This window comes from Phocoena phocoena, chromosome 4 (assembly GCF_963924675.1).
Source record: "Phocoena phocoena chromosome 4, mPhoPho1.1, whole genome shotgun sequence".
Lineage (NCBI taxonomy): Eukaryota > Metazoa > Chordata > Mammalia > Artiodactyla > Phocoenidae > Phocoena > Phocoena phocoena.
Genome location: NC_089222.1, coordinates 75,739,087 through 75,766,390, shown reverse-complemented (window position 1 = coordinate 75,766,390; position 27,304 = coordinate 75,739,087). Strand labels below are relative to the sequence as shown.

General features: G+C 42.1%; 1 protein-coding gene across 1 annotated transcript; it reads right to left on the bottom strand.

The window, feature by feature from the left end:
* Window positions 1–312: 312 nt before the first annotated feature.
* On the bottom strand, window positions 313–26,293 carry LOC136122015 (mucin-13-like). The gene is made up of 11 exons (XM_065875850.1): window positions 26,290–26,293; window positions 24,709–24,813; window positions 19,808–19,930; window positions 18,759–18,865; window positions 15,274–15,329; window positions 9,339–9,490; window positions 5,527–5,652; window positions 5,054–5,186; window positions 4,358–4,395; window positions 2,689–2,773; window positions 313–514 (listed from the first exon to the last, which is right to left on the bottom strand). The coding sequence occupies exons 1-11, from the start codon at window positions 26,291–26,293 to the stop codon at window positions 313–315; spliced, it is 1,131 nt and encodes a 376-aa protein (XP_065731922.1).
* Between the last annotated feature and the right edge of the window lie 1,011 nt (window positions 26,294–27,304).

Below are 27,304 nucleotides of genomic sequence, written 5' to 3'. Positions count from 1 at the left end.
TCTGGGAATTGTCATCACAACCACTGGAGTTGTATCCCAAGAAACATATCATTTAAGGAGACCTTAAGGGCATGTGAATTAAGATTCCTTTTTTATAGCTGAGGAAATAGATGAACAAATAAATTAAGTGGTGTGTCTAGTCACATAGATGGTCAGTGTTAGGGACCAAGTGGTGGCTACTTTCAATAGCTTTTGATGAAAAAAAAAGTCTACTGGGCAGCCAGGGCTGCTGATGATACAACAGCCAGGTCCCAAGTCGGCCCTGGGGCATTTCACTCTGCAAAGGCAAACAGAAAGCATGCAAAGACTCACCTAATAGTCTGCGCGGGGTACACCACCCGGGATTACATAGGGATTCTGTGTCTGACTCTCTTTGGGCAGGTTCATGTTGATCTTAGGGAAGATGCTGCTGTCTGCTCCTAGATTGCTAAAGCTGGTATTCTGCAGTTTCAGATTTTGAAAATCGTCCTCAATCAATTTCTGTTCTTCCACACTCCTCCTTTTGTTCTTTGAGCTGTAATCGGTAAGAAGAATTAGGGTCTGACAATGGCAGCAAGTTCCTTGAAGCAAAAGTTAATATTTTTTCTTCAAAATGTTTTAAATTTTTGAAATAATTTCAAATTTACATGTAAGTTACCAAAAAAAAAAAGAAAAATTACACAGAGCTCCCATACATCTATCACCCAGATTCCCCGACTGTTAACATTTCTGAACCATTTAAGAATAAGCTGCAGACCTGATGTCCATTACTGGTAATACTTCATTACTTCATTCAGTGTAGATTCCCTAAGTCTCCTCATAAGCTCCATGTAACCATCAAAACCAGAACGTTGACCCTGATCCAACGTTACCATCTAATTCCTCCAGTCCCATTTACATTTTGCTAGTAATGTTAGTATTTTTCAGTGTGCTTTTGAATTATTTATGGAGATGGTAATAAAAGTCAAAGAAAAAGATGATTTGTGGTACAATTTCTCATTCAGGCAAAGTCAATGTCTACAGAAGCACCTCAGTGAACAAAATGAGTTCAAGGCATAAAGGTCTTAAGGAGAAATAGGAGTTTCCCACGTTGTTCTGTGGGCCCTCAAGGACCTCAAGTGTAGGCATTCAAAGCCACGTGGATGGACTTGCAGGTGAGGGAGGCACCTGTCCCCCAGTTAACTCTGATCATGACCCTTCTCTCCTTCTGGCCTGCAGCGACAGTCCTGCCCTGTTAGAATATGGGTAGTGGGGCCAGAGGCATCCATTATGGCCACAGGGCAGTCCTGGGGTGACTCTCAGACACTGGAACGTCAGAAAGGAAGACCCACTCACCTGGTGACCCTGACGGTCAGCCCAGCCCGCCACAGAGTTCCTGCCCTGTGACAGCACTCCCATCTAAGGTAACTGACAAGAGGCTTCCTTCCCTTTGGAATGGGCAAGAAATTATAATTCTTGGAGAGCTCCCAAGAGTCATGAATCTGTGGCTGAGCAAAGAGCAAACGGGGCTCTGCAGCAGGAAGGGGAACTGAGAACCGAGGCTCTCAAGGGGCACAAACTCTATCACAGTCCCTGAGGACCCTGGAGACTGGGGCAGTGAGCCGGGCCACTGTGGAGGAAGCAGCCTTGCTCCAGAGTCGCATGTCCTGTCCCCCACACCCCCACCCCTGGAAAAGGGAAAGTCGTGTTCTCAGTTCCCAGCTTGGCATCCTTATAATCAAGTCTCTGGGGAAGAGTTACTATCATAATGGAGTAAAAGAAGAAAAAAAAAGAAACAAAATATTTTAGGAATGTAAACTCTTATCCTCTCGCATTACAGTGCAAAAGAAACCTATTTTGCCAAAATATAAGATATTAGCTAAAGGTAATTTTCAAAAAGTAGCTTTCTTTAAAAAATCAGAGTAGCTCCTCACTTGGCACACTTAGAACGGAATAGATGATAGTATTCCGTCTTTATTAATGGAGGGAACTTTATCTGAATGTTTGTAGAATAAATGAATGGACCCTACTTAAGTTTTTAAGAAGGGCATTTAAGGCACAAGCTGAGAAAAGGCCATGCAGAGGTAACGTTTCTACTTAAAACCCAGGGGACTCAGTTAAGGTGGACGTTAGGCTATTTGCAGCGAGGTCCTGGGCAAGGGAGTGACTTAATGAAAATCATATTTGACAACATCAATGGAGTTAAATACTGCTAACAAAAGAGTGTTTTGTTTTGTTTTGTTTTTGAGCAGATAAAGGTTTATTGCAGGGCCAAGCACATGGGTGGCTTGTGCTCAAAAGAAAACCCCTGAACTCCCAAAAGAGTTTCTAATGACATCAGAAAATGGTTGCTATGTCACTTTATAGTATTAAGCAAAAACAAACCTCAACAAAAAAAATTTTAAAGCACAAAAGATACGAAATTACATATATAACTTCATTTTAAAAAGTAGCAGAAAACCTGGAAGGATGTATGCCAAAATGTTGGTTGCTTCAGGGTGGTGGGTTTTGTGGGTGACTTTTTAGTCTGCTCCTTTACATTTTCTATTTTCTTCAGTGATCATGTGTAGCTTATAGAATCAGAAGAAAATTCAGGTAAGACAAAAAGGGCAATGGTATTAGAGAGGCCTTGCCTTACTTTTCTTCTCTTGCCCAGGAAAGGCTGGGCGTGTTTGGAAACCAGAGTGTAATGCCGGTGGCACTGTGTCCCAGGAAAGGGACACTTCATACCTCACTGAGAAGATGAGTGCAATCACCAAGCCGAGAATGAGGATGCCAGCAATGGTGCCCACGATCGTGAGGATCAGCTGAAATGCTGAAAGGGAAAAGAGAAGAGTAGGAATGGCTTCCCCCAAGCAGACTCCCACTGTCTACTGCACAGGTACATGTGTTCCCAGTGGTTCCTGGCCAAGAGGACAACTGGGCTCTGGTTTCTGACCCTCTTCCAGGACCAGGATGGGTGGGGGGCTCACCTCCTTTAGCCCTCTGTCTGCCCACCACCAACTGTGTCTTCAGAACCCAATCAAAAGAGGCAACCTTGCCAGATAACAGAAGCCCATAAGCACAGAGGAGGCCGTGGTGGCAGGACCTTCCTGGGCTTTGTGGGGGGTGAGATCTCAGCGGAGGTCCACACTGCCTCCTTACCTCTGCTGGTTTGCCGGCCTGCCAGAATGGACTTTGCTGATAAACTAGGGGAACGGGGTTGGAGTTAAATTTGTCCCTAACAGAGGAGCTTGATGGAATTGATGAGGGAAGAGACTGGAGGTTCATTACCACCCCTTCTCTGGATCTGCTTGTTTGGTGCTCTTGAAATATGGCTATGGGGTGGCAGGTAAGTGTAATTTTAACATACACAGCAGATTTCAAACACATAGTATGAAAAAAATGTAAAATATCTCATTAATCATCCTTGTACTGATTGCCCATTGAAATATTATTTTCTATATATTGAGTGAAATAAAATGTTACTAAAATCAACTCCACCTATTCCTCTTTGCTTTTTAAAATTTACTTAGAGCTTTTAAAATCTGAAGCTCGTGTTACGTTTCTATTGGACAGTGCTGCTCTAGATCCCTTTGATCCTTTCTGCTACATGACTGCCCTATATGTCACCTCTAACCAGGATGCAAGGGACCATTAAGTCTGGAAAAAACCTCAAAGGTTATCTGATCCGAACTTGTCATTTTATAGGTGTAGACACTGAAAGCCCAGAAGAAAGAAATGACTTAGCAAACCCAGCCTCACAACAAAATACAGTAGAAATTAAAAGCATTTCTTATCACTAACTTTGTGGCTGGCTGGGAGGCTAACAGGAATATTCCCTTCATCTTGGATCATTGATCTTTTAGTTCATTATATAAAATTTAAAATATGAAATCACTTAAAATATACAGTTAGTATTGTCCCAATCTGGTGATGGTAGGGCCTGGGAGGGAACCAGGCAACTGAATTTATGACAACACATCCCAAAGTAGTAAATAGCTCTGAGACAGAAAGATGATTTGAGCATTTGAACGTCTGGTTTCTAGTTCTGCTCTACTGTGAACATAAACATTTTTGGAATATACTGGTCTTTATCCTTTTTAGTAGCAGACAATGCATATTTAATCTAATGTAGGAAATGAATATAATGTTGGGACAAACTTCTTTGGCCTAGGACAAGTCCAGAGACACCAGCCCACCTCTTGGGCTGAGTTCTATTATTTCCCATAACAGAGAGGCTCTGCCCACAACCTAAGGGTGAGCATGGAGTGGCCTGACCCAGAAGACAAACTCCAGGTAGATTTTTCTCTCTCTTTATGAAACAAGCCAGAGACTTTGGGGGACCGGACAGAATTTTGAATGTGGTCAATGTCTGTTTCTTAGAAGCTTATTAACAAAGCAAGACTCTTCTACTCACAGTCTTCACAATCAACTCCTCTGTAGCCAAACGCACACCTAAAATACAAGGAGTAGGAGACCATGGTAAGGAGCCTTGTGAGAGCAGGTCAGAGTTCCCACCCAACCTCCATGTCTTCCTTGCACCTTTCTTTCATTCTCTCCTCCCCGTTCCGTCTCCTCTTTCTCTTTTCTTCCTTACGCTCCCATTCTTCCAGGTGAGCGCCTTTCATGGCACTCTGGAAGGTTGAGGGGGTACACAATCCCGTGTGGTTCCAGTTGCTACCAACTGAACGCTCCATCTTCTGAGCGCCAGGAGGATTCAGCAGTTTGGGTGAAGCCGAGTCCCAGAGGCATGGAGCTTAGTGGGGCCCCCTCGGGCTGCAAGACCACCTGGCTCGGCCATTTATTTGCTGCCCTGGGAGTGGGGACGTGTCATTTATATTCTCCGAGATTCAGTTTCCTCACCTGAAAATGGGGAATAAATACATTCCTGACTGTTGTTGTATGAGAAGCATTACCTGCTGTGGTTCCCAGCACACGGAGAATGTTCAAAAACTGATGATGATGATGGTGGTGGTGATGGTGAGGCTCTGTACCTACCAACTTATGCCAGCGAACCAACTTCCAGACCCTAAACTCATACGTATGTGACAAGCTCTATCCTTTTTGCCTAGCTTCAGCTATGACAAGATGCAGAAGGAGGGATTTCTCTTACTGTTCACAGATCCCATGATCATCTTCCTTGTAGCCTGGCAGGCACACGCAGGTAGCGTTCTGGCCGTCCTTCACTAGGCATTGCTTATGTGTGTTCTGTGTGTTGCAGTCATCAGGACACTTTGGACCCAAAGCTTCAAAAGAGAGTGATTTCTGGGTAATTTTCAGAAACAACCCCTTCAGCACCAAAGTGACACATCACAGAATACAATTTTTTCACGTTGCTTTTTCTGGGTAAAACGCGGTGCTCAGTGGCTCTGCACTTGACGTGCGCCCTGTGAAGCGGCATGTGGGCCTCCTCACCAGCTCTTAGCCAAGGCCCTATCCAGGCCCACAGGACTAAAGCCAAAATTCACATCCCTCAGACTCTGAAATGCACACGGAAACTTGAGCAGGAAAGTGTGTACTTTGCAAATGCAAAAGGAGAGAGTGGAGGAGGCATGAAGAACATTTAGAAGCAGGTGGAACACTTACCAACACACTGGGGGATCTGTAGGTTCGGTCTCAGCAGCCCCGGTTTGCACTGACATTGTAAACCATTGGTGCAGTCATCCTGACCCTTCTCTTTCACACAACCATAATAATCACACCGATCTTGCTCTAAGAGGCACAAATAAATCAAAGACATATTTAGCAAGACAATATGGATAAGGTAACTTGTGAAAGCACCCCATTCCATTGTGGATATTGTTGCCTTTTGACACATTTTGGGATTCAACCAATGAAAATCTGAGATTCTGAAATTCAACTCCCCAGTGGATCTCTTCTATAACTATTTCCTTACATTATTCAATTAAAATTAATTCAATCCAGTGCAATGCAATGATGTCCCAAGTCTCTTTTGCACCTACCTCTTTGCTGGGTTCCACAAGGGACACAGTAGCTGCATAAGTTTTGGACCCCATCTTTGGAGAGTTACCTGTTTATACCCTTAGAGAATCGCATCCAGCAACTTATAATACAGACTTTAAGTACAGTGGGAATTCAGGGGCTCAGGTAGCTAAAGGTAACATCGTGGAGGAGGTGGAAATTGGGCTAAGTCTTGAAAGATAGGGAAGATTTGAACAGTCAAAGGAGAGGCAAGGTCTAAGTGGAGTAAACAAGGCATGAAAAGAAGTAAAGTATTCTTGTCCAGGAGTGATGGAGTTGTACTTGGGCAGGGGAGAGGCAGTGTGGTGAGGAGGAACAAAAGTGAGAACTCTTGGCTCTACCGTTGATTGGCCATGGGCTTTTTGTTCAAATGTTTAATTCGTGGTGGGTCCAAGTTCCCTCCATCTATGAAATGGGCTAATGATTCTTGTTTCACATGATTGTTGTGAGAACTGAATGAACTAATGTAAATGCAATTGTCCACTATAAGATACTCAGCAAGTAATCGTTCTTTTGTTCACTCATGGGTATAGCAGGGTTTGAATGTCAGGTTATAGACACTGACTTTTATCCTACAAGCCTGAGAATCCATTGATAGATTCTGAACAGAAGCATGGCATAAGAAAGCCATCTTTTAAGAATGTTAGTCTAGAAGCAGATTGGAAGACATTAGGGACAAAAAGATGAGTCTGAGAATAGATTAGGGGGAGAGAATAGGAGCAGGTAGAACAGATATGTGGTTACTCTCTTCTAAACATCCCAAACCTGTAACTAACCTTCCTTCATTACCTGCCACTTGAAAATGCCTCTAAATAAAAACCAGAGAAAGAGATTCTACAACTTTTGACACAGAAAAGAGAATCTGTCTTTGCAGCAGAAGCAAGAGAGCAGGAAAAAGTGTTTTTCTCTACAAGTTCTGAGCTCTCCCTTCCATGTGCTGGGCGGCTCATGCTCCTGTGGCCATCTCTAGCTGGCATCATTCGGTAATCTGCTAATGTACCTAAGAGCACATGCCTGGTCTCAGAGTGGAGAGATGTTGAGAAGAGTTGTCCAAAAAAAGAGCAATTCTCAGCCCTGAGACCAGATGCTTTCAAGTCTTCCAGGGCTCAGAACCAAGGCAGTTACTAAGTAGAGCCAAATGAGAGAATTGCAAGGGTCCCCAACTTTATTTTGAAGAATGCACTGGTTATTTTCATCTGACAACCACTTGGAGTGGTCAGTCCCCATGCTGATGGGGATCCTCAACTTCCTCACACTTGCTAGAAGTCTCATTCAGCCCAAAGCAGAGCCTATGATAAGGTTTTTGTCTTGCCTTGCTGACAATTTCATCTTCTGGGGGTAGAATTGCTACTCTGGACAAAATTGTGACCCTGAGGAGAAATCTATTGGCAGGTGGAAGTGATGAGTCCCTTGGAAGACAAGGACCAAGTGACAGTCAGAAAGAGGAGTATGACTTTGAGAGAGTAAATATTGAAATGTTCAAAAAGGATAAGGTGTAGTTCCATGGCATGAGACTCTGGAAGATGCAAACAGTTCAGGAAAGTAAGAAGCTCTGAAAATGTAATTCTAACTTTCAGCTGCAAATGATCCCAACAAGCTGTAAAGAAAAAAAAAAAAAATGGGAGAGGGCCAGGTAATATAAGAAACTGGCATGGTTTACACAGGAAGCTCTCAGATGAGAGACATAAAATATAAAAAGAAGATCCTATAACCAAAGATGGAATATTAAAAGTGTGACAGAGACAGTCTAGAGTCCCAAATGAGCTCAGGCTTGCCACAAACAAAACCCAAAACAACAACAGCAACAAAAACCCAACAACAAAGAGCAAAGGGTTAAGAATTAAAAAATGGGCAAATGAATGAAAGGGTGTATGTTTTCCACGTTACAGGGGCTCATGGAAAGGCCAGGCCTGGTTGGTGTAGTGTTGATGAATGACATGAGAAAAACAGAATGGCTTCAGAACAATTTTTCTCCTGTCTTGCCAGGAAATAATACTTGGATGGAAAAGAGTTGAATAGACATTGCTAAAGGGACCGCAGCCCATGGAGCGGGTAGAGTGCAGGGGAGCCCCCATCTTTTCTAATAGAATTTTAAGTGTTTTATTCCAGAGCATTGACATTCCAGGTCCTGAGAGAACAGTGATCATCTGTGAAATCTTGAAAAAGAGAGAAGGTGCTAGAAAACCATAAATGAACAGAATTTGATTATATTTTCAAAAAGAGAAATAAGTTTTGCAAACTAGGACATGGAGGTTACAATAAGCAAACAGCAAAAATTTAAGAGACTAAAGAAGGAGTCGCAGAAGGATCAAAATGAAAGATGAGGAAGGCAGAATGGGATCAGGAGAATGGTGAGTGGAGGTCCAGAGAGAAGAGGACTTCAGGAATGGGAGGATACTAGTATCAAATGTTACAGAAAAGTCAGATAAGTTGTGTCTCAACAGAGGCCTTTGGGTTTGGCAACCAGGACTGAAGACCAGTTGCACAGAGCTGCCCCCAGGGCTGGCCCTGGACACCTCTGAAATGAGGAACTCCTGATGACTGCTGTGGTGATTGCAGTAACAGTGCGAGTTTATTCCTGCCTTCCTGTGTCCATGCCCCTTTGTAGGGCCTGCCACACTGTGCTTTGTCATGTGAATTGCTTTGGCCGTCAGGACAGTTGTAAATATAACATTAGCAGAGAGTGAGAAGCACCTGTGTACTGAAATGTGCCCTCTTGTTGCTCTTGAAACCCTTTTGGACTAACCTGCTGGAGGATGGGAGACCATGTGGAGCAGAGACAAACTGTCCAGCTGAGCCATCTTAGATCAGTCAGCCCTCAGCTGATCCACCCAGCAGCTAATGCCCGATGCTTAAGTGAGCCAAGCAGAGATCAGCCGAGCCCCGCCTAAATGAGTAGAACTGCCCAGGTAAGCCCAAATTCTGACCCACAGAATTATAGCGTTATAATAAATAAATGGTTGTTGTTTAGGCCACTAAGATTTGGGGTGCTTGTAACACAGTAAAAATGAATTGTTAACAGCTGTCCTGTGGGGGGGGGGGTTGTGTCTGCCTAAAGGGGAAACAGTATAGATAAAACTTTCTATAGCATTTGGAAAGCTAAAACTTGGTATAGAGCCCTCTTGTTTCTCCTTTCTTCATCCTTCCTCGTCCAGAGGCTATTTGTCCAAGACTACCTTCCAAGAAGAGGAACAAACTAGTCAGTCTGATGACTTGGGGGATGGTTATAACGGAGCAGAAGCCAAATGACAGGGGAAAGGGAGGGAGAAAGAAAGGACAGATTCAAAGGAAACTGGGAGATGTCTGTGGATTCAATTATCAAGTGCTTCTGGCCCCCTTCAAACATATAATAGAAAAATTTATGAAAAGTAGATAGGTCTTCAGGTAATCGTCATATAAAATTATTTCATACTTACTGATGTATCCTGTAAACTCATTTGCACTGTTATTAACTGCGCTTTCAATGGCACGTGATACGGTTTCTGCAGTTTCTTTTGTAGTTTCCAGAAAAATGTTTACTACTGCTACATCAACAGTATGCATTGCAGATCTTGCTGAAGGAGATGTGCTAAAAATGAAATGAATCCATCACTTGATGAATTGAACTGAAGCATAAACAAATAGGTCTTCACAGCAGAAGCAAGAAGAAATATAATTCTGCAGCCTGTGGAAGGAAAACCACATTCACAGAAAGACAGACAAAATGAAAAGGCAGAGGACTTTGTACCAGATGAAAGAACAAGACAAAACCCCAGAAAAACAACTAAATGAAGTGCAGATAGGCAACCTTCCAGAAAAAGAATTCAGAATAATGATAGTGAAGATGATCCAGTACCTAAGAAAAAGAATGGAAGCAAGCATCAAGAAGATGCAAGAAATGTTTAACAAAGACCTAGAAGAATACAGAACAAAAACTTAGAAGAATTAAAGAACAAACAAACAGAGATGAACAATACAATAACTGAACTGAAAAATACACTAGAAGGAATCAATAGCAGAATAACTGAGGCAGAAGAACAGATAAGTGACCTGGAAGACAGAATGGTGGAATTCACTGCCACAGAACAGAAGAAAGAAAAAAGAATGAAAAGAAATGAAGACAGCCCATGAGACCTCTGGGACATTAAACACAACAACATTTGCATTATAGGGGTTCGAGAAGGAGAAGAGAGAGAGAAAGGACCAGAGAAAATATTTGAAGAGATTATAGTCCCAAACTTCCCTAACATGGGAAAGGAAATAGCCACCCAAGTCCAGGAAGTGAAGAGAGTCCCATACAGGATAAACACAAGGAGAAACATGCTGAGACACATAGTAATCAAACTGACAAAAATTAAAGACAAAGAAAAATTATTGAAAGCAGTAAGGGAAAAATGACAAATAACATACAAGGGAACTCCCATATAAGGTTAACAGCTGATTTCTCAGCAGAAACTCTACAAGCCAGAAGGGAGTGGCATGATATATTTAAAGTGATGAAAGGGAAGAACCTACAACCAAGATTACTCTACCTGGCAAGGATCTCATTCAGATTCAATGGAGAAATCAAAAGCTTTACAGACAAGCAAAACCTAAGAGAACTCAGCACCACCAAACCAGCTCTACAACAAACGCTAAAGGAACTTCTCTAACTGGGAAACACAAGAGAAGAAAAGGACCTACAAAAACAAACCCAAAACCATTAAGAAAATGGTAATAGGAACATACATAATTACCTTAAACATGAATGGATTAAATGCTTCAACCAAAAGACACAGGCTTGCTGGATGGATACAAAAACAAGACCCATATATATGCTGTCTACAAGAGACCCACTTCAGACCTACGGACACGTACAGACTGAAAGTGAGGAGATGGAAAAAGATATTCCATGCAAATGGAAGTCAAAAGAAAGCTGGAGTAGCAATATTCATATCAGATAAAATAGACTTTAAAATAAAGAATGTTACAAGACACAAGGAAGGACACTACATAATGATCAAGGGATCAGTCCAAGAAGATATAACAATTATAAATATATATGCACCCAACATAGGAGCACCTCAATATATAAGGCAACTGTTAACAGCTCTAAAAGAGGGAATCGACAGCAACACAATCATAGTGGGGGACTTTAACACCTTACTTACACCAATGGATGGATCATCCAGAGAGAAAATTAATAAGAGAACATAAGCTTTAAATGACACAATAGACCAGATAGATTTAATTGATATTTATAGGACATTCCATCCAAAAAGAGCAGATTACACTTTCTTCTCAAGTGCACACGGAACATTCTCCAGGACTGATCACATCTTGGGTCACAAATCAAGCTTTGGTAAACTTAAGAAAACTGAAATCATATGAAGCATCTTTTCTGACCACAATGCTATGAGATTAGAAATCAATTACAGGGGGAAAAAATGTAAAAAACACAAACACATGGAGGCTAAACAATATGTTACTAAATAACCAAGAGATCACTGAGGAAATCAAAGAGGAAATTAAAAAATACCTAAAGACAAACTACAACGAAAACACGATAATCCAAAACCTATGGGATGCAGCAAAAGCAGCTTTAAGAGGGAAGTTTATAGCAATACAAGCCTACCTCAAGAAACAAGAAACATCTCAAATAAACAACCAAAGGCATAACCTTACACCTTACACCTAAAGGAACTAGAGAAAGAAGAACAAACAACACCCAAAGTTAGTAGAAGGAAAGAAATCGTAAAGATTAGAGCAGAAATAAATGAAATAGAAACAAAGAAAACAATAGCAAAGATCAATAAAACTAAAAGCTGGTTCTTTGAGAAGATAAACAAAATTGATAGACTCACTTAGCCAGACTCATCAAGAAAAAGAGGGAGCTTCCCTGGTGACGCAGTGGTTGAGAGTCCACCTGCCGATGCAGGGGACATGGGTTCATGCCCCGGTCCGGGAAGATCCCACATGCCACGAAGCAGCTAGGCCCGTGAGCCATGGCCGCTGACCTGCACGTCCGGAGCCTGTGCTCCACAATGGCAATGGTCACAACAGTGAGAGTCCCACGTATGGCAAAAAAAAAAAAAAAAAAGAAAGAAAAAGAAAAAGAGGGAAAGGACTCAAATCAATAAAATTAGAAAGGAAAAAGGAGAAGTTAGAACAGACACCACAGAAATACAAAGCAACCTAAGAGACTACTACAAGCAACTCTATGCCAATAAAATGGACAACCTGGAAGAAATGGACAAATTCTTAGAGAGGTATAACCTCCCAGGACTGAACCAGGCAGAAACAGAAAATATGAACAGACCGATCACAAGTAATGAAATTGAAACTGTGATTAAAAATCTTCCAACAGGGCTTCCCTGGTGGCGCAGTGGTTGAGAGTCCGCCTGCCGAGGCAGGGGACGCGTGTTCGTGTCCCGGTCCGTGAGGATCCCACGTGCTGTGGAGTGGCTGGGCCCATAAGCCATGGCCACTGAGCCTGCGCGTCTGGAGCCTGTGCTCCACAATGGGAGGGGCCACAGCCATGAGAGGCCCACGTACCGCAAGAAAAAAAAAAACAAATCTTCCAACAAACAAAAGTCCAGGACCAGATGGCTTCACAGGTGAATTCTATCAAACATTTAGACAAGAGCTAACACCCATCCTTCTCAAACTCTTCCAAAAAATTGCAGAGGAAGAACCACTCCCAAACTCATTCTAGGAGGCCACCATCACCCTGATACCAACACCAGACAAAGATACTACAAAAAAAGAAAGTGACAGACCAATATCACTGATGAATATAGATGCAAATATCCTCAACAAAATACTAGCAAACAGAATCCAACAACACATTAAAAGGATCATACACCATGATCAAGTCGGATTTATCCCAGGGATGCAAGGATTCTTCAATGTATGCAAATCAATCCATGTGATACACCATATTAACAAATTGAAGAATAAAAACCATATGATCATCTCAATAGATGCAGAAAAAGCTTTTCACAAAACTCAACACGCATTTATGATAAACACTCTCCAGAAAGTGGGCATAGAGGGAACCTACCTCAACATAATAAAGGCCATAGATGACAAACCCACAGCAAACATCATTCTCAATGGTGAAAAACTGAAAACATTTCCTCTAAGATCAGGAAAAAGACAATGATGTCCACTCTCACCGCTATTATTCAGCATAGTTTTGGAAGTCCTAGCCATGGCAATCAGAGAAGAAAAAGAAATAAAAGGAATACAAATTGGAAAAGAAGAAGTAAAACTGTCACTGTTTGCAGATGACATGATACTATACATAGAGAATCCTAAAGATGCTACCAGAAAACTACTAGAGCTAATCAATGAATTTGGTAAAGTTGCAGGATACAAAATTAAGGCACAGAAATCTCTTGCATTCCTATACACTAATGATGAAAAATCTGAAAGAGAAATTAAGGAAACACTTCCATTTACCATTGCAACAAAAAGAATAAAATGCCTAGGAATAAACCTACCTAGAGAGACAAAAGAACTATAGATAGAAAACTGTAAGACACTGATGAAAGAAATTAAAGATGATACCAACAGAAGGAGAGATACACCAAGTTCTTGGATTGGAAGAATCAATATTGTGAAAATGACTATACTACCCAAAGCAATCTACAAGTTCAAGGCAATCCCTATGAAATTACCAATGGCATTTTTTACGGAACTAGAACAAAAAATCTTAAAATTTGTATGGAGACACAAAAGACCCCAAACATGGCATTTGCCTGCCATGGCCCCCTTGCTGGGGGAGTCCCTCCTGTCAGGACACTGAGCTCACAGGTAATGGGTTGCCTCCAAAACTCCCCTTTCCTTAAGAACGGAAGGAGTGCCACAGTTTCCCCAAGTGACTCTGTGGGACCAGCTCTCCATCATACTTGCAGGGTCCCATACTCTGGAAGGGAAACTAACTTGTTGAAACTGACTATGTGCCAGGCACTTTGCACAGGGAATCTTTCCAAAGGTATCTCATTTGCTTCTCCCAGGGTTCTGGGAAGGTTGATCAGATTATCCCAGTTATAGAGATGAGGCAACAAAAGTTCAGAGAGGTTAAAATGCCTACCCAGTCACACAGCAATAATGTGCCAAGGCAGGGATCCAAGCATAGATTTACACCTCATTGTTCCTGTTTTTATCCAGTCATCCTGATGCATGAACTCCCTGTTGTCCCCTAAATCAAACCTAATGTCCTTCAACAATGCATAGACATTCAGGAGTCTGCTGTACCTCCAGCTTCCAGCCTGTGTGTTGGGGCCCAGCCTCTCTGCCTGCTGCTTGCACTGTGCCTCCCATTAAGCTGCCTGCCAGCCTTCTGGCTACCCATCACACGTGCACCTTGCTCACCGACAAGATCAAAACTCACCACTTTTAGGAGGTCTTCTCTGAATTCACGTATCTAAATATATATAGTATGTTTTTCCACAAAGGACTTGACAAAGTTTATAAAGATAGATGCAATAGTAAAACCATAAACTATAAATACATTAAAGCTGCTTTTTCTGCATGGTCTCTTCACCTTAGAGCAGTGGTCCCCAGCGTTTTTGGCACCAGGGACCGGTTTCATGGAAGACAATTTTTCCACCGATAGGGGCGGGGATGGTTCAGACAGTAATTCGAGCGATGGGGAGCCGTGGGGAGCCATGGGGAGCCGTGGGGAACCATGGGGAGTGGCAGATGAAGCTTTGCTTGCTTGTTGCTCACCTCCTGCTGTGCCGCCCCCCGGGGTTGGGGACCCCTGCCTTAGAGCATTCTTTCCTCAGCCTGTAGCACTCATGTATCAATACGCTTCAGAGAAGGCCAAGATTCTTGAGAATCCTCCGCCCCTTTGGGTTCCCAAATAGCATGCAACCCTGGTCACTGCATGTTGCTATGCTCACTGCATTCTCGTTCTTACTGTAGAAAGAGCTCACGACAGGCCCTGCAGTAGCCAGGTGCATGACTGGGGTCTTCCTGTCTGCCTCATTCCCCCCTGTGAGGGAAGAGATGGCTGTGAGCCATTCATTCTCCTCCTGACCCTCTGGAATGCACATTCCAGGGATTGACCAGGTGTGATTTGTAGCCAAAGCATCAAACCAAACAAAGAGAACCAGGTGATGCCCTGGGCTATGTGGGCAAGTTGCTGAGTAGCCAATCACAGGCAGCATCTTGCTATCCCCAGGTTACACCCTGCCCACCCAGGCCAGGGTCAATGTGACGTCAGAGGCAGGGCCCTCCGTGGTACTCAGACTAATCATCTCTTCTTGACCTGTGACTAGCCATCCTAGGGCCTCAGTGCCACATGGGGTATGCAAGAGAACACAGAAGTTAGGCAAACACAACCTGCTTCCAAAGTACCCCATCAGTCCACAGCAATCTTACCTTAATTTACCAATTACAGTCTGCCCGTAATCAGGACTGTGAAATGCTTTTTTAAACTGTGGAGAAAAAGAACAGAATTAAGAACAACTACAAAGAGAGGGGAAAAGTGATATTACATCTAGGTTTTAACATAAATCCATTTCTAAACTCATTTATACAACTATAACACAACAAATTATTTATTCTTTCCATGCGCTCTAATACCTTTCAGTAATTTTTGCTGTAACATAGGAAGATTCTGATATAATTCAGAGCCACCCAGGAAAAAGATGGAAACCTGAAGCACCCAGCCAAATCAATACTCTTAAAAATAACGTGACTGACTTGTTTTGTCTTTTCAAAGTTACTGTTAGACTTACATATATGCATACTTTATACACTCATCAGTTTACCTAAGGAAGACTTAAATGCCTACCTTACCAAGGCATCATGCCTGAGACATAGAGATTACCAAGATGGGCAGACCCAGCCTCTGATCAAATAAGAGGTTACACCATGAAGTTGAGAGAGGTAAGTGACAGAGAGAGTAGAATCTACCGTGGAGGTTCAAAGAAACTCTCATCTAGTCGCAGAGAATCAGAGAGGGCTTCATAGAGGAGATGGGCTGTTGTAAAGCATTTCAGTAGGTAGTGCGGGACCAGGAAGTGGAAGAAGGAGCAGCCCACACCAATGCTCAGAAGCAGTGTGCCTCAGAAGGCAGCAGGCTGGGCTGCCAAACTTCTCCGCTTAGCTTTTGCAAAATTTAACTGCTTTGAACCTCACGTTCTCATTGGAAAATTTGAGATAGCAGTAATTCCCACCACACAGGGCTATCATGCATAGAAAGTGAGATAGAATATATGATACATGGCTTTGTGAGCTGGAAGGGGCTCCAGCACAGGTAGATCTTCTTAGGCCTGAGTTGCGTTCTAAGAGCAGAGACAATTCTAGACACTTGTTAACAAGTGGCCAGAGATTAAGCTGGGACCTCTGGCAGGGGTAAGGTGGAGGTAGCATGGGGGTCTCAATTAGAACATAAGTTTTTTGATGCCAAGAATGGGGTTCGTTTTCTCTTTCTTATGACACCCCCCTACCGCCTGCCACCTGCCCATCCCCATGCCTATTCCATAGCACTCAGCGCAGGGCAATCCCTAGGAAACACTCAACAAACACCAGTTGACCGATGATTGAATGACTTAACTGTGAAAGACATGACCTTGGACATGTCTTCCTCTCTTTGGACCCCATCTCCATATTTATTACATGAATGTTGAACTGGGTTGGTGCAAATTTTTTTATTATATATCCAAGAATTTTATTATTTTTCTCCCATGGGGACCCCACATTTTAAAAAATCATGGCAACCAATGTCATTTAAAAAGATGTTAAATCATTTCTCTTTTATTCTAGTCAAATTCAAATACATTTGATGCTCTAGTTAGTCTGGGCAACCTTGTATCCAGAATATGTCCATATTCCTTTTAATTCTTTTACATATCAGGAAGAGCTGGTATTTCTGTAAACCATCAGGGCCCTGGGAATCTACCTAGGAACAAGTTCACTGGATGACCTCCAAGGTTCTATCCAGCTCCCCTACTGACCACTTTTTGCACTTTTAATTTTCTTAATCCCAAAAAATGAGATTGCAAAATTAGCATCTGGCATAGGAAAAAGGTCTTCCATTTTTTTTCTTCTATCAGGTCACCCTTTGAGGATTTGCGGATATACACCTCTCAGTCTGAAGGGCTGCAGGACTGGGCAGGAGAGCAGGAACCATGCTAACAGGCCTGCCCAGATCTCATTGCACAACAGAGCCAGCGGGGAAGGAGAAGCAGCCCTGAGGTCAGGCAGGTCTGGGTTCAAATCCCCATCCTCACTCATCAGCTGGGTGACCTTCGGTCAGTTACTTAGCCTTCCTGATCCTTGACTGTTATTCTGTACTTTTTGGTCCATTTTCATGGCCACTGTGCTTCCTGGGCCCCCATTAAGATGTTAGTTTTTTAAAGTGTTTCTCCAAGAGAACCCTCTTGCACTGTTGGTGGCAATGTGAATTGGTACAGCCACTCTGGAGAACAGTATGGAGGTTCCTTAAAAAACTAAAAATAGAACTACCCATACGACCCAGCAATCCCACTACTGGGCATATACCCTGAGAAACCATAATTCAAAAAGAGTCATGTACCACAATGTCCATTGCAGCTCTATTTACAATAGCCAGGACATGGAAGCAATCTAAGTGTCCATCGACAGATGAATGCATAAAGAAGATGTGGCACATATATACAATGGAATATTACTCAGCCATAAAAAGAAACGAAATTGAGTTATCTGTAGTGAGGTGGATGGACCTAGAGACTGTCATACAGAGTGAAGTAAGTCAGAAAGAGAAAAACAAATACCGTCTGCTAACACATATATATGGAATCTAAAAAGAAAAAATTGTTCTGACGAGCCTAGGGGCAGGACAGGAATAAAGATGCAGACGTAGAGAATGGACTTGAAGACATGGGAAGGGGGAAGGGGGAAGGGTAAGCTGGGACGAATTGAGAGAGTGGCATGGACTTATATATACTACCAAAATTAAAATGGATAGCTAGTGGGAAGCAGCTGCATAGCACTAGAGCAGTGGGATAGGGAGGGTGGGAGGGAGGGAGATGCAAGAGGGAGGAGATATGGGGATATATGTATATATATAGGTGATTCACTTTGTTATAAAGCAGAAACTAACACACCACGGTAAAGCAATTATACTCCAATAAAGATGTTAAAAAAATTAAAAATAAAGTGTTTCTCCACCTAGAGTTCTAAGACATATTTCCAAGCTAACATTTTTCCCTTCAAAACTAAATTTTGAGAAACACTGGCTGGACACCCTCTCTAAGACCTTCCAGGTCTGACATCTGTGGTTCCAGAATAGAGATCTCCATCTCTTTCATGTCCACACACTCACAATAATCAAAATGAAATGAAGCTGTTGTTCATTTTGACATTTTTGACAATGGGAAAAAGAAGTAACATATAATTCAGATGGAGTTCCTCTTCCAGACATTAAAAAAGCCAGACTAGTATGCAAATTTGATTGTAAAAAGGAAAAAAAAATCATCTTTAATTTTTTTCTCTTCAATTCTATGGAAGTAATTTATTTTAAAACAGCATTACATTTCTCTGTCCACTTAAAAATATTTAAGAATATTTCTGTATGAATGAGTATGGCATGGCTGGAGGTGGCTTCTAAAGGCCCTCTGCTGTGCCAGATGTTACCCCTCTAGGTGCAGGATCACGGTGAGGACCCAGGGTCCCAGAGGAGGAGCCTGGGCAACCAGGAAGCAGTGGCCCGCAGGAGTTTGGAACAGCTACTGTTTACAAACCAATAAGCATGCATTTCACTACTTGATCCACCGGTACAGCTGTACCAGCATGTACCACCTGAATACCAGTCTACACTCTACAAGTCAGTGTTAGAATAAAGAATATTTATAGAGGAAGGATGTTTGGAAAATACTTACAAATCCAGTAATATTCAAGTGTAATTCCTGATAGGCCACAGAATTTTCATCTTCTAAGCCAGATGTAGATAATATATTGACCATAATCGTACCAGGGAATATCTTTCCTGAAATTCAAGCAGAATCTCTCTGTGGTATTTAATGTAAAGAATGCTACATAATATTCTATGAAATACATCTTTCCTTCATTGATGCAGTCATTTTTTGTTTTCAGTGCTTCTAATTATTTAAGAGGGAAAAAAACAGTTGCAAAGAACATCTTCATGCACAAACCTTCCTACATATGGAGTCATTTACTTAGAGTGGATCCCCAGAAATGAGAGTATTAGTGCTAAAAACAGGAACATTCTTTTGGCTTTGGGGATATCTCTAATTTCTGTGGCCAACACAATGCATTCATTTCCTGTACAGTTGGTCTGTTCTGGCAAGGAGGGATATTGCTCATTCATAAAACAGACAAAAACATGTAACTCAGGAAACAGCCTTGGACTTTCATAGCGCCCAGCTGATGTAACCAAAAAAGTATAGGGTCGCTTTGCTCTTAAAGTTCATTTCCAGAGCTGAGAGGCTCCTAAGTCTCCAAAAATAGGGTTTGCTGTTATAGAACCAGCAAATCCTATGACAGAGAACTGAACCAAGGTCAGAGACCAGGTTCCTGGCTCGTCTGACTCTGTGGTTTTAGGAAATCACCTCATGCTGCATCAGTGTCCCCATGTAACAGCACCACTTTGTATTTATGCAGCCTGTGTACTTTTCCAGGGACTCCGACATCTATCATTCTCATTTTGACCCCATGGCACCGTTCCCTTGAACAGCTGAAGTGAAGGGACCCATCTACTCCCGTACCTCTAGGACTAGCTCACAAATCTGAATTGGTCTATTTCCATTGAGATAAAGACAGGAAGTTTTTTCTACTTGGCTGGCCTTTGTTGCCTCCAAATTTTCCTCTAACTTTAGTATTCTGGAAGCTCTTTTTGTCATTATTTTAAGTTTTCTATTCCACTTAGGTCTGAGGTGCAGCTCTCCATGATTCATCCTTTGTAACTCACCTTTATTGCATGTAGAAGAGTTATAGTAATACCCTTCTAAACACAGGCAAAACCGTGTATCATGCAGATTAACACATGAAGAATCACCCTTACAGGGATCCTTTTGGCAAGGGCTTCTGGAACCTGAGATACAGTAGAAAGAGATTAAAAATCCATAGGATAACAACAAATAACACCAAGAAACATACTTTTAAATCTCCTGGGCACTTTCTATTCCTTGGCTGTGTTACTCCATGGCACACCCTTAGAACAGCTGAAACAAATACATATTTTCTTATGTTTCTAGGAAGTTTGTTGCTAAAATTCTAGAGCCAAGCGCTTGTCAACAGTAAAGGTCAGAGGTTGGTGGGTAAGAGTCTGCTCAGAGAAAGACAGCAGTCTTCTAACTCCAAGGAGTAAAGAAATACTTTGGACCTCAAGGGTCCTCCAGAACCTTGATGTCTGGTTCTCTAACACTAGGTAGAACTCTCCAAAACAATTTTAGAGAAAGCATCATATTTTTTTATGAAGATATGAATAATTGACTTATAGGGAAGATCAGGCCAAAAGCTCCCCAAAGAGACTAGATATTGTATTCTGGTTAGCATACATGGTATACAGACCCACGAGGAAAGGCAAGGGAGAGTAAGGGAACAGTGTGGATTAACTCAGTGAAAATTCTAAGAGGAAGTGATGAAGGGTCACTCTACTCTCTGGCTTTCTGAGTGGATGACCTGAATAAATGGAGAGAAGAATATTACAATGGTTTCTACACCACTGGCCAGGACTCCTAGAGCAGGCAGGGTGCAGCATCTTTCTTATCTTTGGAGAACTGACGGGATCCAACAAGGGAAGTTAGGTCAGTGGCCAAATGGTGATCTTGGCTAGTCATTTCCTTTATCTCTGTCAAATGAAATGATCCTGAGCTTTGATTTCAGGATAGATTATGTAACTGACAACCTTCAGAGCTGTCTTAAGATTCTTATAATCCTGTAGGTGCAAATCATTGCTTAAAAAAAAAAAAAAGAGACTGCATATGAGGTACGACGTGTATAACATTGTCTCTTTTTTATTGACGTATAGTTGATTTACAATATTACATTAGTTTCAAGTATACAGTCCAGTGATTCAGTATTTCTGGAGGTTATACTACATTATAAGTTATTACAAGATAATGGCTATAATTCCCTGTGCTATATAATATATCATTGTTGCTTATCTATTTTATACATAGTAGTTTGTATCTGTTAATCCCATACCCCTAATTTGTCCCTCTCCCCTTTGGTAACCGTAAGTTTGTTTTCTCTATCAGTGAGTCGGTTTTTGTTTTGCATATACACTCATTTGTATTATTTTTTAGATTCCACATATAAGTGATTTCATACAGTATTTGTCTTTCTCTGACTTATTCCACTAAGCATAATATTCTCTAGGTCCATCCACAATGCTGCAAAAGGCAGAATTTCATTCTTTTTATGGCTGAGTAATATTCTATCATGCGCATGTATCTTTTCAAATTGGTATTTTCATTTCTCTGGATATATACCCGGGAATGGAATTGCTGGATCATGTGGTAAAAACTGAAAATAGAACTACCATATGATCCAGCGATTGCATTCCTGGGTATATAGCCAGAAATAACATGCTCTCTCTTATGATAAAAAAAAAAAAAAAAAAAGGTGGGGGGATCTCCCTGGTGGTGCAGTGGTTAAGGATCTGCCTGTCAATGCAGGGGACACGGGTTCGAGCCCTGCTCTGGGAAGATTCCACATGCCGCGGATCAGCTAAGCCCGTGCACCACAACTACTGAGCCCGCGTGCCACAACTACTGAAGCCCGCGCACCTAGGGCCCGTGCTCTGCAACAAGAGAAGCCACCGCAATGAGAAGCCCGCGCACCGCAACGAAGAGTAGCCCCTGCTCACCACAACTAGAGAAAAGCCTGCATGCAGCAACGAAGACCCAATGCAGCCAAAACTAACTAAATGAATATTTTTTTAAAAGGAGGGAAATACATAGAAACATATAAGTCTATGTGTTTGTATTTGCACAAACACAAAAAACTAGCCACAGAAGTTGCCTCTGGGGAAGAAAACTGGGGGTCTGGGTCCTAGGGGTCTAGGATAGGAGGTTTAGTTTTTACTGCATATACTTTTGCCCCATTTAAGCTTCTTTTTCCATGACTGTGGGCCTAATTGACTTTTATAAAAAATAAATAAAACAGTACTGGTGAGGAGCTCTGATACTGGTTGGGAGTGTAAAATGGTGCAGCCACCTTAGAAGACAGGCAGGCAGCTTCTTACAGAACTAAACATACTCTTAACCATATGACCCCACAAGTGCATGCTTTAGTATTTATTCAGTGTAAATGCTGAGTATTCACTTATTATTTATCAACTTAGACCCACTCAAAGCCTGCAAACGAATACTTATAGCCGTTTTCTTCATGACTGCCAAAACCTGGAAGCAACCAAGATGTCCTTCAGTAGGTGAGTGGATAAACAAATGGCTACAGCCAGACAATGGAATATTATTCAGTGTTCAGGCCTTGAAAATTGACATGAGGGAATCTTAAATGCATATTACTAAGTAAAAGAAGCTAATCTGAAAACGCCACATACTGTGATTCCAACTACATAACATTCTGAAAAAGGCAAAACTACGGCGACAGTAAAAAGATCAGGGGTTGCCAGGGGTTAGCAGGGAGGAAGGGATGAATGCGCAGAGATTGTTAGGAAGGTGAAAATAGTCTTTATGATACCAAAATGATGGATACATGTCATTATACGTTTATCCAGACCTACAGAATATACAACACCAACAGTAAACCCTAATGTAAACTGGACTTGGGGTGATTATCATGGGTCAATATAGATTCATCAAATGTACCCTCTGGGGAGGAAAGTTGATAATAAGGGAGGCTATGCAGCTGTGGGCGTAGGGAAATATGCGAACTCTACCTTCCTTTTGATTTTGCTGTGAATCTAAGACTGCTCTAAAAACAAAGTCTATTGAAAAAAGTTTTATAAGAGTGAAGAAAACAGGCTACCTGGGACACAGGAGGCGTAGTGCAGTACCTCACAGACAACAGTAAGGGTCACCTCTCTGAGAAGGTGTAAACCACTATTCTAAGTAAAGTAAATGGCTTTTTAAAAAGCCTCAGCCACATTGCAAGGATGATTTGGCAAATCCTAGGGAAGAAACTGAGTGCAGCTCCATTCTGGATATACTGCTCATATCACTCCTGGTGTGCTTTCTCCCTGGCAATAGAGGACAGACTTGTTAGTTTTTCTGTGTGCCAGGAATAAAATCACAGGATGTTACAGTGGGAAAAGGATTTTGGTGGCTATTTAGTTCAATCACATCTTATTAACAGTGAATATGTTGAAGCCAAGAGAGAAGTGATTGGGCCCATGCCCCGTAGTTAGTGTAGGGCCAGAACACAAGAAGACTGCCTTACTCTGAGACAGTGTCTGGGGAAGCAGAAACAGCTTTAAAAAGCTCCCTTTTGGGCTTCCCTGGTGACGCAGTGGTTGAGAGTCTGCCTGCCGATGCAGGGGACATGGGTTCGTGCCCCGGTCGGGGAAGATCCCACATGCCGCGGAGCGGCTGGGCCCGTGAGCCATGGCCGCTGAGCCTGCGCGTCTGGAGCCTGTGCTCCGCAACGGGAGAGGCCATAGCAGTGAGAGGCCCATGTACCGAAAAAAAAAGAAAAAAAGCTCCCTTTCCTGACTGCAGGAGAACTGATTGTGTAGCTGTGTCCTTGTTGACCTAGCCTTCAGAGCGGCCCCTGCAAACATGAAAGAAGATTGGGAGCCAGGTTTTGATACAGGCTCTGGTTCCATTTGCTTAATCATCCATTTCTTAGATCTATTGCAGAACACTGGGGAAGACAAAAGAAGTAAGTATAGGGAAACATCAACTTGCTCTTTGACCCTGGGTAAGTTGCTGCCCTCACTGGGCCTCAGTTTCCCTAACTGAGAATAACAGGGTTTATCTAGACCCTTTAAGCCTAGGTTTGAGGATTCTTTAAGACCAGGGGTTGGCAAACTATGACTTGAGAGCCAATGCTGGCCAGTCCTCTGTTTTTGTAAATAAAGTTTTATTGATACACAATCAGGCACATTCATTTGTATATTGTCCATGGCTGCTTTGATGCTAATATGGCAGAGTGGAGTAGTTGTAAGAGAGACCTTATCATGGCCCACAAAACGTGAAACATTTATTAGTTTGCCTTCACTGATAAAGTTTACTGACCCCTGCTCTAAACTTTGGGAAATGAGGCAAGTGCTTTCTGTTTCAATAACTTGGGCTTGAGGTCAATCATCATCTCTTAGATAGTAGTCCCAAATATCTGTCCTTTGGACCACGGCTCTGGTCATGTCTAGGACTGTTTGAGTACTGCTGTTGTTTGGCTTTTTAATCTCTCAGGCTCAAATTCCATGAATTAGCTCAAATTCTAAATTGTGATCAGCTACCTTTGTAATGTCATAATTTTTCCATAACATTTGATGAGGAATCAGGATAGAAGTGACTCTTTTCTTCAGTAGACCAGGGATCTAGACCAGTGGGGCTGGAGAGTCAGTGCTTATTTGCACCTGACCTCAGAGAAGATGAAACTATTTGCAAAAATCTACCAGGGAGAGGGAAGCTGGAAAAGTAGCTTTGAAAAGTCCAAGTTCATAAAAATATTCCACATCTGGCAAATAACTTGAGGAAAGGAGAATGGAACAGGTAATCGTTTAGCATGTCTGCCATTACTATTAGCCCGTGCGACCCAGACTTTTTAATTGGAGGGGTTCATATCCAAGGACACCTTGGGTCTCTTTATATGCACTTCCCTACTCTGGTAGAACAAACTTACCTACCCTCCTCCAAAATACTGTGACTCCTCAGTGAGAAGCTTTGAGTGAATTGCTCTTACCTGGGGTATTTGTGGAGGGAGTAGGTGTACTCGTTTTGGTGGCAAGAGTTGCAGGGTCTGTGGTAGAAGGAGGAGCGCTCGTGGTGTCGGTAGGAGCCGCGGGGCCTGTGGTGGAAGGAGGAGCGCTCGTGGTGTCGGTAGGAGCCGCGGGGTCTGTGGTGGAAGGAGGAGCGCTCGTGGTGTGGGTAGGAGCCGCGGGGCCTGTGGTGGAAGGAGGAGCGCTCGTGGTGTGGGTAGGAGCCGCGGGGCCTGTGGTGGAAGGAGGAGCGCTCGTGGTGTTGGCAGGAGTTACAGTAACGTCTGTGGTAGAAGTAGGAGTGCTTGTGGTGTTGGCAAGAGTTACAGCAACACCTGTGGCACAGGCACAAATTTCTGATGTTAGTAAAAATAAAATTGGCTACTTTAAATTAAATCATGCCAAGGTTTTGATACACTTAAGATATTAATGAAACACTTCAAAACACTGATACAAAGTGTCCAGATTCTCAGATATTGTGTGAGTTTTGTTTCGTTGTATTTATTTTTTTTCAGTGAATGTCTGGCTCATTGCAATCCTCAAACATGTGGTTATCTTTGTTGTATTGGCATAATCAGTGACTTGTACATTCAGCGATAGCATTTGAGCAAATTTTATCAGCAAGCAATATTTTCAGTTAGTAAATAAGGTTTCAAAAATCACATAAGAGTGGATTTAAACTTGCGGAATGTGAACATTGAACCTCAAGTCACTGTAGCTTTAATAATTGCTTATTGTATTAGAGGCAGCTGAGCTTGAAGCAGTTTGGTTCTCGGCTGGAGGAACAAAGATATTAAGTTTCAGAAGACATAACATTGAATATATAATGACAGTTGCTATTATTTAATACTGATTAGTACCCAGTCCGTTTTTTTGTCTGAAAAATAAATGTAGTGGATTACATTAAAAATGAAAATACATGACTACTTCTTTAAAAAAAACCCCACAATAAATACAAATAAAAATTAAACAGACAAAACTGGAAAAATGTTACTGGGGATTTCCCTGGGTGGCCTAGTGGTTAGGATTCCAGGCTATCACTGCTGTGGCCCGGGTTCCAACCCTAGTCAGGGAATTGAGATCCCGCAAGCCGCGAGGCACGGCAAAAAAAAAAAAAAAAAAGTTACTGAAAAATATGATGTTCAACTGGTAGAAAAATATGAAGTTAATATTATTTATTGTATTATTGTTAATTATAATATATTAATACAATTTATAATATGAAACATCAATTATATATTAATATCAACATGTCATATTACTACAAGATGTAATATCATTTATGCCTGTAGTTGCAGAGCTGTCGATCTGAGTTTAATATTCCTCAGAGCAGTTCTCAGTGAGGGCAATTGAAAATGCCACCAGGTGGAGCTGTTTACCACCTGGCCATGCCTCCTTCTGTCTTTTTACAATTTACAGCCAATTGTCCCAATTTTCCATTACGTCGCTCATTAGCTGAGGGATGGTAGGGAAGGGGTTGTGTTTAAAGAATGATGAAATAAAAATACCTCATTAAGGTATTTAATGTATTAAACTTCTTCAAAATGTTTTCTAGTGATGTTTACCCATTCGTAATTCTAGAGACATGAAGTTTTTAAAGAATAAGATGAATACAGGTGGTTTTTGCCCTAAGGGCTATGCTGATCATCAAAGCTGCCTTTTTTCAAATCTTAGGAACCCCTGGACACATGGGGTAGCGTACTCTTAGTGATCCTATAATCACTTTTCTAGAACCCTTAATTGTCTCTAAGAGCTCTGACAATGACAATCGGTTAAAAAAATTATTAAAAGGAAAAGTTTTAGTGAGGAAGCTATTTGTAAACCTTTGGATATAGAAAACTGCCGAAGATGTTGCCTAATTCCCGCTTGGGTCTGGAAGCCCCTGGATGACAGAATCTGGCTCTTCACCTTGAACAGGGCTGGGCTTAACCAGTCATTCATAGGCCAGTGCTCTCCCAGGAGCAAGAAAATAGTTCAGCAGCTGGCCATCTCGACAGCTGCTACCCTGTTCCTCCTACTACTCTCACTTATCAAGGGCTTACCCTGTGTCCAACAGGCCTATGGAATGGTTATGAGCATCCACATTTGACAGGAATGCTCACCAATACTCAGAGGGATTAAGGGATTTGCCCAGAGGTAAGCCTTGACCCCCACGAGTAAGGGGCAAAAAAGAACTCTTGATGCCACATTCAGGGATTAAACCAGGTCCCTGCTCTGCATTAGGACCCAAATGACATCTGAAGGTTAAAGAGAAGGGGATTCTAGGGCACTGAGCCCTTGGAACTACCAAGTTGTTCTTGTCTGGCCTCAGGGTTCTCAGGGACAAATCTCTGGCTTGCTGAACCCCAAATCTTAGTCCAGAAGCTTCCTTTTACTACTGTTCTATCTGCCTTCATCACAGACTGAAATGCCTTGTGTCTTTGAGCCCAGTTGGAGAGGAAACTTCATCCACAAAATAGTCCACCTAATGGGGCCGTGGGAATTAAGCTTAAGCCTGCTGATTCTATCCCAGAGACAACAAACATGATTAAAAGAATTAAAAAATTTTAAATGTTCCTTACCTGAGATTAGAAAAAGGTG